The sequence below is a fragment of the Filicampus tigris genome, chromosome 4 (genome assembly GCF_054856515.1).
Source record: "Filicampus tigris isolate MCC_2025a chromosome 4, RoL_Ftig_1.0, whole genome shotgun sequence".
In the NCBI taxonomy this organism is placed as follows: Eukaryota; Metazoa; Chordata; class Actinopteri; order Syngnathiformes; family Syngnathidae; genus Filicampus; species Filicampus tigris.
The window spans coordinates 17,965,843-17,978,134 of record NC_141220.1 but is presented as its reverse complement, the minus strand read 5'-3'; the positions used below and the strand labels follow the sequence as shown (position 1 = coordinate 17,978,134).

Sequence of the window (12,292 nt, the reverse complement as noted above, 5' to 3'; positions counted from 1 at the left end):
CCAAGCAAGACATGTTATAAGAAGAAGGGGAAAAAACTGCAAGCAGAGAGTAGATATGGGATGTGGAGGTTTACACCTGTTTGCCGGCTTCTGACCCTGAGTAATTACGTGGAGCTGAGGCTTTCTGGGATTCTACCTGTCAATCAATTTCTCTCAGCAAAGGAGAACAGTCAATATTGCCAACAGAAATGCAGCCATGTTCTTATATCCTTTCAATGTGCTTTATCCGAGAATGTGAGTTACTAAATAAAAATTAAAAATGACCGGTATGCTGGCAAACGGGATGAACAGCATACACAAGTGGGAACAATGGAGCATCGATCATTGTCTGCAGCGCAGATGCAAATCAATGCCGATTATTTGCATGACTTGTACTTAATCGCAGACTAAATGAGGCCGGGTGATATTAAATTGTCCAGCAGCATTGTGCACAAGAGCTTGGGGAGATGATACTGTTAGTAACCACGACTACAGCGCAAGATGGATAGTTGCAGATCCTACTTACTCAAATGGAGAAATGTTAACAATTAAATTCTTGCTTGCAGAAGCGGTTTTACTGTGATAAGGATAAAACGTGCTGTAGCAGATAGCCATTGTAGTAAGATGGAGAGGGAACAAGAACAGGCAAAGAAATAAAGAATAAAAAAATATATGTATATCATATACCTGCATTGTTTTTCTTGCCATTGGGAAAAACATATCTGGTAGTCACACATAATAATATTCTGAGGAGAAGAAAAATAAAGGGGATGACAATACACTATGAAAATGAAGAATCCAAAAGGCCTCAGACAATTTGTATCAATATTGGATTTTCTTTTTTTTTTAAACATTAAAATGTGGTACTTTGAATCAAACAGCTGAAGGCATGTAGTGTCTAAGGGCTGCAGCCTGATTAAAAGTACGTAGGAAGCATACAGTGCTGAGTGCTTCTGTTCTTAAGAGGGAAAATTCCCAGCAGCGAAAAAATGTCCTTTAAAAAAAAGGGGGAGGGGAGGGTAGCTAACATTCACAGAGAGATCAATTTTACATATGAAATGCTACCAAATCTTACTATGATTGTGAGTTGTGTGAAACATTGGAGACTCTCAGAAAAAACAAGGTTTTGATTCAAAACTATTTGATCATGTCATATGCATAAAATTAACAATGTATTCAATTTCAGTTAAGTCCAGAATCATGTGCTACCGTATTTCAGGCCTGTCATCACTCGCAATGTCTGATATTACAACCTACTCCTTTGGGGTCTGCTATAGGCGAACGCATCCCGAGGTGTCGCTATGTCCTTCCACTCACTGCGGCACATTCGTGTTAATGACAATCTGCCACCATCCTAATGAGGTGAGGTGCTTGGTAAGAGTACCGAGTCGCTCCTTGAGCTCAGTGAGATAATCACATGATGAAAATGTGTCGGGAATTAAACCGGAAGCAACGTTAGAGAGTAAACCGAAAAAGGGGAAATCGGACGTGACAGGATGTATTGCAAGCCCGCCAACCTATACCACACCCCCTCGGGATTCCCTGACTAGATTATCATGCATGTAACCTTGCTAGGAAATATGAGTCACTTGTAAGTGTGATGACCATTGCAGGAATCAATGTGATGATGTCACTGACAGTGAGAGGATCCACAAATGCAAATACATGTCAACTCTAGCATATAATTGCGACATTGTTTTTTTAAATGTGTATGTGTGTGGGAGGGGGGGCTACAAATGAAGAAATAATAGCATGTTAGAGCTGACTTCCTAGTTCTGTACTGTTCAGTACTTTACTTTACATCAGACTTTATGTCAATGATCTCTTCATAAGTCTTTTCTAACTGGAGTGCTACCAGCCATTTAATTCAGAAATAAGAATTGTTTACTTCACTAAAACCTGATTTATGGTGGCTGGCACCCCCCTTCTGGTGTCAGATGAAACCAGCGCTTTGTTCACATGGCGACATGTGGCGAGCAGCCTTTTGCTAATGGAGGCCGGTGTGAGTGATCTTTGCGGGGGACCTTTGCGGTGCGACGGCAATGTCTCAATGGGACTGACAGAGATGAGAACACACGCACATTCCCGTCCACTCAGCCATTTGGGACAAAGCGACTTTTACAAATCATCCCAATGACCGCCTCCCAAGTCTTCAAAGCAACCACTGCAATTTATTTACGGTGACGCACAGGAGTAGCGGGGAAACTCACAGGACAGTTTAGCTCTCTGTGTTCAACAAATTCAACCTAATACTCAGTCCATGCCACGCTCACAACGGGATAATAATTACTGATTTATTACTTTGCTGCACTTACTAGGGATGCGTGGAACTGCCACGTTCGAACATATTAGCAAAGACGTACTTGTAGGCTAAATGCTAAACACTTGGCATTTTCCCCCCCATAACGTGATGGGGTATTGACTTGCGCATGGGCAAGTTAAAAAAAAAAAAAAAGAAGCTATTTATTACCATTTGGCCTACAATATACCAATATGTTCGAAAATTAAGTAAGCATTGTTTATTCATAATTGTAATGATTTATCATTATGTCTGCAGTGCATTATTTACGTTCTGTATTTTTTCCCAAAATGCCACGGGGTATTGACTGCACACGCGCATACCCTGTGGCATTACGGGAAAAATGTTAAGTTTTTTCCACATATGTTCAAACGTACTTGCAAATACTTTGAATTTTTGCCAGTCAAAAATGTTTACTCTACGTTGGCAGTTCCACGCTTCCGTAATTTACAATACACCATATTACCACCAACACTCACATTTGTATTTTTTAAGTTCTTGCGTTACAACACAAAATTCAACACGGTGTTAATATTTTCAGATTGAATTGGTCATCCAAATTGAAATTACTGTGACGTTATTTATATCTGAACATAAAATACTTTCTTTTTTTTTTTTTTTGGAGCGAGCATAAGAGGATGTGGCGCACAGCCTCTGATAACCCGGACAGGCTTCTGATTCAGCCTCATGCCAACAGAGACATGTGAAAGTCAAAGCTCTGTCAACACACACAGTAGCCATCTGCAGACTCACTCTACGAATACATTATTCATCAGGACCGATCGAACACCGGATCAGGAGGAGAGAACCACCTCTCTCAATCTGGACCATTCTCCCAATGACTACAGAGGTACTCTGCTGATTGGCTGATAGACAAGTGTCCTTGTCCTTGAGCATTAACCCCGCTAACACCTGAAATTGCTGATTTGCCATCCTTTGTGTTTATACATGTCACGTGTGTTTAAATGAGAAGAAATATCGATGAGTGTAGATGTGAATAATACACCATGAACGCAGTCTGTAAACGCAAACTGCGAACACACGCACACACATGCACGCACACACACAAAATATGCAATTGTACAAGCCCACATGGTCAAACAAACTCATCAGCACTTGCTACCCTCAATTAGCTCTTGTGGGAGATTTTGGCAAAGCTCCAATTTTGAAAGCAATTATTTTTGACATGCTGGGCAAAAAATTCATCTCATAATTAAAAACCGAGAGATGTGAAACATGCAAATATACCATCAGTCTTGCATGTGGCAAATCTAAATTCATCGCACATTTTCTCTTCATATCAAAACTTGCATGGTAAATGTCTTTGTCCAGTAAAAATACATTTAGTTTTTTGACAGCTGATTTGTCGGGTGCTGAGCGTGTCAGAACATAGCAATCTTACAGAGTACCAAAAAATAAAGTGGGATGCCTTAAACATGTATCAATATTAATTTATTTTCCACCCTTCAGTTCCACTGTTATAAGATGGAAGCGTTCAAAAATGAAGAACACACCAGCAAGCCACAGCACAACGTGAACAACAGCCGCACACAAAAGCAAAAGCAGGGTCTTTAAATTTACGTTTCCTAGATCTCCCAAACAACAAACACAGAAAATGGCCGAATAGAGGACATGGCAAGTATGTCATCAATCACATTTTAAAACAGTAATAAAAACAAATCGAAGAGGGGGAAAAAAACCCACACCAAAAGTCTGTAAATCTGCATTTAAAATGATTTTCCTTCTCAACAGACTACTGCACATTCTTCCATTTTATTTGGTAGGTCAAAGTAACAAAGCAAATAATATGAATTTGAACATGGTAATACACAAGCTTAAAAAGGTTAACCACACTAACCCAGATGTCTTTTAAGATAAGTACATTGTGAAAACTCCATTCAAGAGCATGTAAATTATCGTGGGTGATGTATTGTCTACGAAACATTTGACATTATAGATGAGGTGATTCGACACTGCCTCCGTGCTATGAATTCACAGACCAACCTAACCACAAGCACTTTCATAGCTAATAGGAAAAGGAAGATTTGTACTTGTCACCTTACATATAACGTCCCGTTTTCAGAGCTCATAAAAAAGAAAATAAATCGCATCTTTTCAGACCGGCCAAAATCACAGCAATATATCAACAGACGCAGCCAGTATGACTGAAATAGATTTTTTCGAGTGAATGCTTAGGAATAATCAACATTTCACGTCTAAGTGCAACCTAGTAGAACATATAAATATTGTAGAATCTCTATAATAGAACAATGTCTGTTTTGGGACACTAGCTGGATTACAAAACATGTTTTTCCTTAGAATGAAAGTCAACCCAAACATTTTTTTAAAGAATATGTTCTATGCAGGCCCAATAGTTGAAACAAGGCATTCGGGTAAATATTGCATTTGTGGAATAAGAGTTAATTCACCCGTTTTTAATCATCTCCGGGGGCGGCCATTTTGTCACTTATGTCGACTGAAAATGACATCACAGTTGCTCAGGGCTCAGGTAGCGACCAATCACAGCGCACCTGTTTTCAGAAGCTGAGCCATGATTGGTCGTTATCTGAGCCCTTAGCATCTGTGATGTCATTTTAAGTCACAGAAGTGACAAAATGGCTAAAAACGGCTGAGATGGCTAAAAACGGCTGGATTTAGATGCTTAACTCTTATTCTACAAACGCAATATTAATCAGAATGCTGTGTTTCAACTAGTGGGCTTACTGGGAACAGATTCTTGAAAAAAATATGTTTGGGTTGACTTCCCTTATAGAAGTGACTATAACCAAACTGTCACCATCACAGTACTTTCATGAACTGGTAGACCCAGTTCAGCTGTACTGAAAATGCCAAAGGTGCTATGCTATTTTTTCATGTCGGCTCCAATCTGCATTGCTTTCCACAAACCCAATTATGTTCTAATTGAATGTTACAAGGCTCATTGATTATGATAGTGGCAGCACGGCACTGAGCACAAGACAAGAAAACTATCACTTGGAATTAGCCAGGACTCCCGGGAGGCCTTCGGGGTTACATGACTTAATATGGAGGCGATATTTTGCTATAACGACTCAATGGGAGTCAACTCGCCAACAACTTTTGTGGAGCACAAAATGAAGAACAAAACTAATATTAATAAAATAGATCCATAATTTCCGAAGTGCCTAAATGACAACTTGTGTTGGACTAAATGTGAAACTGTTAACTTTCACTATGGGAGGCAAGTTGATTATTTTGATGTTGCATGCACTTACTGTCTATAAAAGGGAAGGTCATTAGAAGGCCATCTAAGCCAAGCACAAGAAGGGACCATTTTACATTGCGTGTTCGTAGTTCCTCTTTAATGCCAGTGGAAGAACCCTAAAAGATAAGGGTAAATGTTACTAAAGTTCACAAATGAATCACATGCATGTACTTATAACCTCACCTCGTCTGAATACAACCTACGATGTGAAGACATCTCAGAAAAGAGGTCAATTTGGCATTGTCATTTGACTCATCTCTCAAAAATTAAGACAACTCAGGAATATTTTATGTGTCACAATAGATGATATTAGTAACACAAGGTGACAGTACCCAAAAATTGCAAAAGTGCTGGTTGATTCAGAATTGACGGGAATTAGATAAATACCAAGGAGAGTTCTTTGGCAATAATAATTAAGAAGAAATATGCATTTCGCTGAGGTGTTTTGCCATACAATGTCTGTGGCATGCTTTCATCCAAATACCCAAGGATAAAAAAATGACAAACATATTTACGGTGTATTTATTGCTAAGGTGAAATTGCCTAGTTTTAAAGGGTGGCTCTGTCTCATGCAATGTGTAAAGCCTCCTCCTGCCCTGGCTGCGCCAATGGCCAGCCGGGCTTTCGTTAGACTGGCAACCAGTGGGCTAGACGGCACCTACGTGTTCTTTCCGGTGTTCAGACTTCTCTTTTTGCTCTCCGGTGAATGTTTGTGATGAACGGCTGCTTGCAGAGCTCAAACTGTGGAATAAAAGCATTTTAACACTAATCTGCACAGTCACCACTACTAATTAGAGATAGATGATATGTTTTTTTTCAGTACAGATACCGATACCCAGTAGTCAAGGAGGCCGATAACCTATATTTGGGGCCGATATTCATTTTTTTTAAAAAAAAGGAAAATATTGGTGCCAAAATGTACATTTTTTTAAAACTATTTACTTTGTTGAAACATCTTTAAGCACGTTTATAGAACAATTTTTCCGATTTGCATAATGTAAATTTTATTACTCATTATACATTTTTTAATTTTGGCAATATACATCTTTGTTGTAAAATTCTACCAAAATTCAGGGAGCTCCCAGCGTCATCAGCATGTCTTACAACGTGACATGAAAACTTAAACAATAGCTCTCAATAATTTTCTACAGTAAATAAAGTTCTCCAAAATTTCAAAATGACAGAAATGTTAACATTTCACTTATTTTTGTCTTGATTTCAAACAAAAATAAAAGCTATAGAGTGTTCCCACTGTCAGTAGAAACTCTTGTAAAGTTAACTGAAATTTTAAATAAATAGTTCCTTGAAGTTACACAGTTTTAAATTGATTTATTATCGGCCAACAGATTTTTTTTAAAAGGTCAATACTCGGCCCGGCTGATAATCGAATTTTCTAGACGGAAAACGCAAATGGAAGCCTGTTTACGGACCGGCCTATAGGTGATTACTATTTGTTCCGGCCGGACAAAAAGGATGGCGGCGGAATGATAACTTGGCTGCAGGCGGAAGGCGGTAAACGGACTGGGAAATGTTAGTAAAATGCCTGGTTCTGATTATCACACGCGGTATTTCATCACCAAGGCAGCGAAAAACACCAAAAACCCACTCTATCAATTTTCGCAACTGAGATTATATCATAAGAGAAGTGATGAATAAATACATCTAATTTGCTAATCAAGCTAAAATAAGTGTGTCTCTCTTCATTCATATGAACTTGACCACAGGAGTCACCTCTAAATGTTTCACAAGACTTAAGTAGTTCAGTAAGGTTGCTGCCAAAGCCAGATAGAGATGTTCAAAGTCCTTGCACACACTTACAGCATGAGGCAGACACACAACAACTAAATTGAACTTGTCTTCTATCTTCGGGATTTTTAAATTGTACACAACTGAGGAGGTCTTTTAACTACTAATATGGTAAGGTGGCTACTTGGATGCTAGTATGTCATGTCATTTATGAGTGCTTTAAATTGGTTTGTATAGTAAGGCAATGTACAATATTAACTTGATTCTGCACATGATTCATGTTTGCGGATTCATCTCACCTTTAAGAGTGTTCAGCCAAAATGATTCTAATTGTTTTAATTTTAAATAATTATGCTTCAATATTTATGTGGAACACATATACGTTTTTAAATGTAAAATTGTGCATATACAGAAAACAAATAAGTAAAGTATCACTTTCAAGGACAAGCAAATTATGTGAAAATCACCATGTATTTGTGCAGCGCATTGTGGGAATAGTAGTCGGTTTACTAGTGGCGGCTAGTTGTTATAAAAGTCAAGTTTACAACTTAATGTTAGCTATAATATAAATACAGTTCAAATGTATTATCGTGGCTAACTTTAGTATTGGTATGTCTGTGGTGGTTAAGTCGCCAGAAAAAAGTGTCTGAAACAGGTTTGTTGGACAAAATGAGCTGTTTTAAGTGGCCACACTTTTTTGGTGTTGATCACGCAGGGGCCAGGTGAGTAAATTGTCATCTCAATGTTGTCTGAGAAAGAGAAAGAAAAAGTGAAAGACGAAGTGACCAAGTTATTACCTGAAAGTACTAGTTGTGTTCTAGTAGCAGTCTTTGTCTTGGCGTGAATTACGACAACGTCGTCGATTTACGTCACATGTATTTGATTTAAAGAGGACAAATAACGTGTTTGTATTGTCATGTTGTACCCCCTGACAAGCCACAACTGTGAAGTACACCTCTGCAATCTAAAGTTGCTGTATCAAAGATTTCTCATGTTTACACCTCCCATCTCAAAACAAAATCATGTTGGTGTGTAGTTTCAGTATGATGGAATTATGAATCAATTAACTTTGATCTAACTTTAATTTATTTACATACAGCAAATTGGAATTGTAGGCCTACTGGTCTGCACCCTTCCCATAGTGTGTTTCTCTGCCATTCCATAAACTGGGAGACTTTTCAATCCATTCTCCAAATAATATTGTGTGGGTCTCTCTTCTTTGAGCAAACGCTTCCCAGATTTATTCACAATTTCTCAGTTTGTACTTCTCAAGAGATGGGCGATATGACCTTGAAATAAAATGTCATAATTTTTCACAAATATCCATCTTCTGATTTAAACCTATTTTCCCCTCTCATTTATAGAAAAACAAATGTCAATGAAATTGTTCCAAACAAGTATTTTTTATTTTAAAAATGTGTTCTTCCTCCAAACACAATACTTAATAAATTAACATTACAAAGGTTAAAACATTTAGCATCATTGAGTCATCTACCTGCAAGGCTCGGCTGGTGCATAAATTGAAGCACAGCACCGCACCGCATGGAGCTTGCTTAACCACATTTTATCACGCAGAGTCGTACAAGTCAGGCAAGGCGACTTCTGCAAAATGTTTGCAGCTAGGAAGCACTTATCCGGGGTCAAAGGTTCCAACATGCTGATAAATCACTTGCTTTCGCAACTCATTGAAAATGTTGATTTTGAGCACAATTTACTTAGTGATTTACTTATTGATCCACCATTGTCGTACAAAACAAAAGAACATGAAAATGATTCCCCTCTCTGTTGTCTGTTTCTTAGCTGGAATTAAAGTTGCTAGTCACTTGTGGTTCAGAAAAGTTGCTAACTCAGCTTTTGTGAACGTTCCCTCTGATCTCAGCCATGTTGTTAGTGAACTGCACGTTAGTGATGCACTTTGAAATACGGATGCTGCTTAAAATAATTGGTGAAAAAAAACAATGTCGTGAGCAATAAATTTAAATGTATTGCCTTAGCCCTACATATACTTCAATTTTGTCACAATATTCAGGAGGCATAGACCGTCATTTTGAATAAATTAAAAAACACCAGATCCTAAATAGATGCAACGTAATGTGTTTTATTGTCCTTCAGTCCTTCATGCCATGGGTACATTACATCACAATCAATTAATTTTGATGTTTGGTGGCAACATAATTATTGGTCAGGTGCAGTGATGTTGGATCCTTCAACGCACTTTGCTTGGCTTCCTCGAAAAAGGTATTTTGAGCAGCCTCCCTAAACCTGATACAAATGGAGTGTCCAGCACAATCAAAGTGCTTCTGTGTGATGTCATTAGAAGCGTTCAAAGCATTCTTTGTTCAGTGACCCCTTTATTTGACGGGCTGTTTTTTCTTCCCTGAGCACATTCGTTGTGGTGGCTTACTGTGCTTGAGAAATGGCCTTTTCTCAGGAGTGCTGGGAAGGAAAGTTGTGTTGCTTTCTAAACTAAGCGTGGCTGTAATCCCGCGATAATGAGTGTACACTGACATGGAACCAGTGTTGCGAAACGGCCCCGATCTTAGCACTGGGACAGATCGCAGCACACTAAATCTGCATTAGCCAACCTTTTTTGCCAATAGGCAGTCCCTTGGAAACTATTTAAATCGTTGTGTGAACACTTTTGTCCTATACTTAGTAAAAGATTATAATTGGAGGAAAGGCATTGCTATGACCTTTGGCCATGGTCTGGCCACATAATGCTCACTCTTTTGTTTCACTTAAATCAGGGGGGGCGTTTTCGAGCATTCCATCCCTCCTTAATACTGAGCTTCAAATGTTATTTTTATTTTCTGTCCCTTTCATATTATTTGCAACATTGGATTTATCAATTTCACAACAGAAATAATCCCAAAATTCAAGATAAAATACTATATTAAAAGATTTATGAACATGTGTACTCTTCTGAACAAGTAATACTCATTATACGGGGATATATTTATTGCATGAGAAACAAAATGTACACTACACACTAAAACGTCCCGAGTTGTTTTCCTAACCCACTCTCTGGGTAGTTGTGGCTTTTGAGTAAATTGGGTTACTTTTACTCAGAGCTGGGCACTTGACCCTTTTTTGCTGTTCCGGCTGCGACCCTCCACCCTTGACCTGGGTACCCTTCCGGCCGCGACCCCCCGCCCTTATTCATAAAAATGATCACCCCCCCGCCCCGTTCCGCCGTCCGGGCCCCCCCCCAAAAAAAGTGTCCGTGATTGACGCCGCCGCAGGAGATGCTAACGGCAGAAGCTTCTTAAGGATCATTAGCTGGCTAATTTACTATTCGAACCGGCTGTGGACACGCTTCAAAATGCGCCACGAGTACTTTACTACTTACCCAACTGCGTGTGCTTACTTCCATTGCGAGCCATGGGGTTGGTTTTGTCGTATTGTATAATTATTTGGGTCCAATAGACGGCCAGAAGTCGCATTCAACATGTTATTTATTTTCCGCACTTCCCTTCGTTCACGGCCTTCAAAATAAAAGCATTCCAGCAAACCACTATACACAGCAGGTTTGCTACGGCGTATTTCCGGAAGTAGGAAAGACGCCACTTGAGTGCTGCACGCAATTTAATATAATCCCGGACACAAGTTGTTTTGAAACAGTTAAATTCCAAGTCGGGGGGCGTCACTTAAAAAAGACAGCGACAACAATGGATATCGTACCTCCTACAACCATAAAGGGACCATCACCGAGATGACTAGACTATGCATTTAATTCTATTGCCAAACTAGTTTGCTTTTGCAGCAGCAACAAGCTGCGAGCCGCATCCTCTCTCTCCTCTCCGTGTGGGAAACTGAATGTCATCGCAACATGTGACATAATGGACCTGTGACATAATGGACTGATCTAGGCAGCAAGAATTCCTGATGGGTGCGTGGCATGTGTTGCAGACCTGTCGCCAACAGCACAATGCGTCGGTCACGTAAATCAATGCGGCAGTTGTCGCTCGCGCTGACGCGGGAGTAGAAAGAAGCCTAAAAAGCTGAGTAGGCTGAGATGAAATTTGGCCGCCTCGCGACCACGTCAAACGCATGAGGGCCGATTAGTGGGCCGGACTAAAATCCACTTCCAGCCATGCTTAGTCCAGCCATTTTTTTAAAATTGGGCAGTGATCTAAGCATCTGACAGTTCCTGTCCAAGAAGAACCTCACCATGCTGTAGTAGTCTCCCCACTTGCATGACCTGGCTCCGTGTATTCTTTTTTCCTTCTCTCCCAAGCTAAAGGGGGTCATCAAGGTCACCTGTTTTGAAGACACGGACATTAGGGCTGTTCGATTTTGCCTAATAAGAAAATCCCGATTATTTTCTCTCAAACCCGATTTTACGATTACGATTTCTTTGTAAAATAATGAAAAATAAACTTAATTTTTAATAAAATTTTAAACTTAATTTTTCTTTCTTTGAACTCAAAATGACAGTCAATTTAACTTAATACACACATAACAATCTATTGGGATTAACATCATTTTATTTACACAATAGATTTCAGATCTGGTTTTAATCAAACCAATAATGAAAGAAGAAAGTGCATATACCATCTGAAACGAAATCATCAACATGATAGAAGGTAGACAGTCTGTCATCAAGTCATTTTGCCAACCAGCTAGTGGCTAGCCTTTCACCTTTCTCCCTGGTCTTACTTAAACATAAATCAATGATTAGTGCAAAACTGTTACTCAATAATACAATGCACTGTCAAAATTAAGTACGGATGCAAATAGTCAGGCTGGACCAGGGGTCCGTTGTAGAGGAGACTAAAACGGACGACTTTCAGACGTTGAGTTACTTGCTCACGGGTTGTATTGTACATGCGGGGCACACACTACACTCCAGATCTATTTTTGCCCGATTTATTAACTAAACGCTCACTTGCCTGAGCAAATAGCAGAATCGCCGGATTGCCGTGGATGTTGTCGTTGTTTCGGACTGCGCGCTCGTGAGAGGAAGCGGAAATGCAGAGGAAACTACGGTGGCTTAGGTACACCAAAAATAACAAAATCGAACG

The 12,292-nt window shown here is 39.4% G+C and overlaps 1 protein-coding gene across 1 annotated transcript in view; it reads right to left on the bottom strand.

Moving 5' to 3' along the window:
* The window catches only part of LOC147148739 (uncharacterized), a 34,115-nt gene extending 21,836 nt beyond the window's left edge, over positions 1–12,279 (bottom strand). Inside the window, exons 1-3 of the mRNA XM_086028325.1 lie at positions 12,161–12,279; positions 11,439–11,528; positions 5,533–5,638 (exon numbers count right to left, since the gene is read on the bottom strand). Of these exons, the coding sequence (XP_085884451.1) occupies positions 5,533–5,638; positions 11,439–11,519 (187 nt within the window). The 5' untranslated portion in view covers positions 11,520–11,528; positions 12,161–12,279. The remainder of the gene's footprint in view (positions 1–5,532; positions 5,639–11,438; positions 11,529–12,160) is intronic.
* Positions 12,280–12,292: the final 13 nt, after the last annotated feature.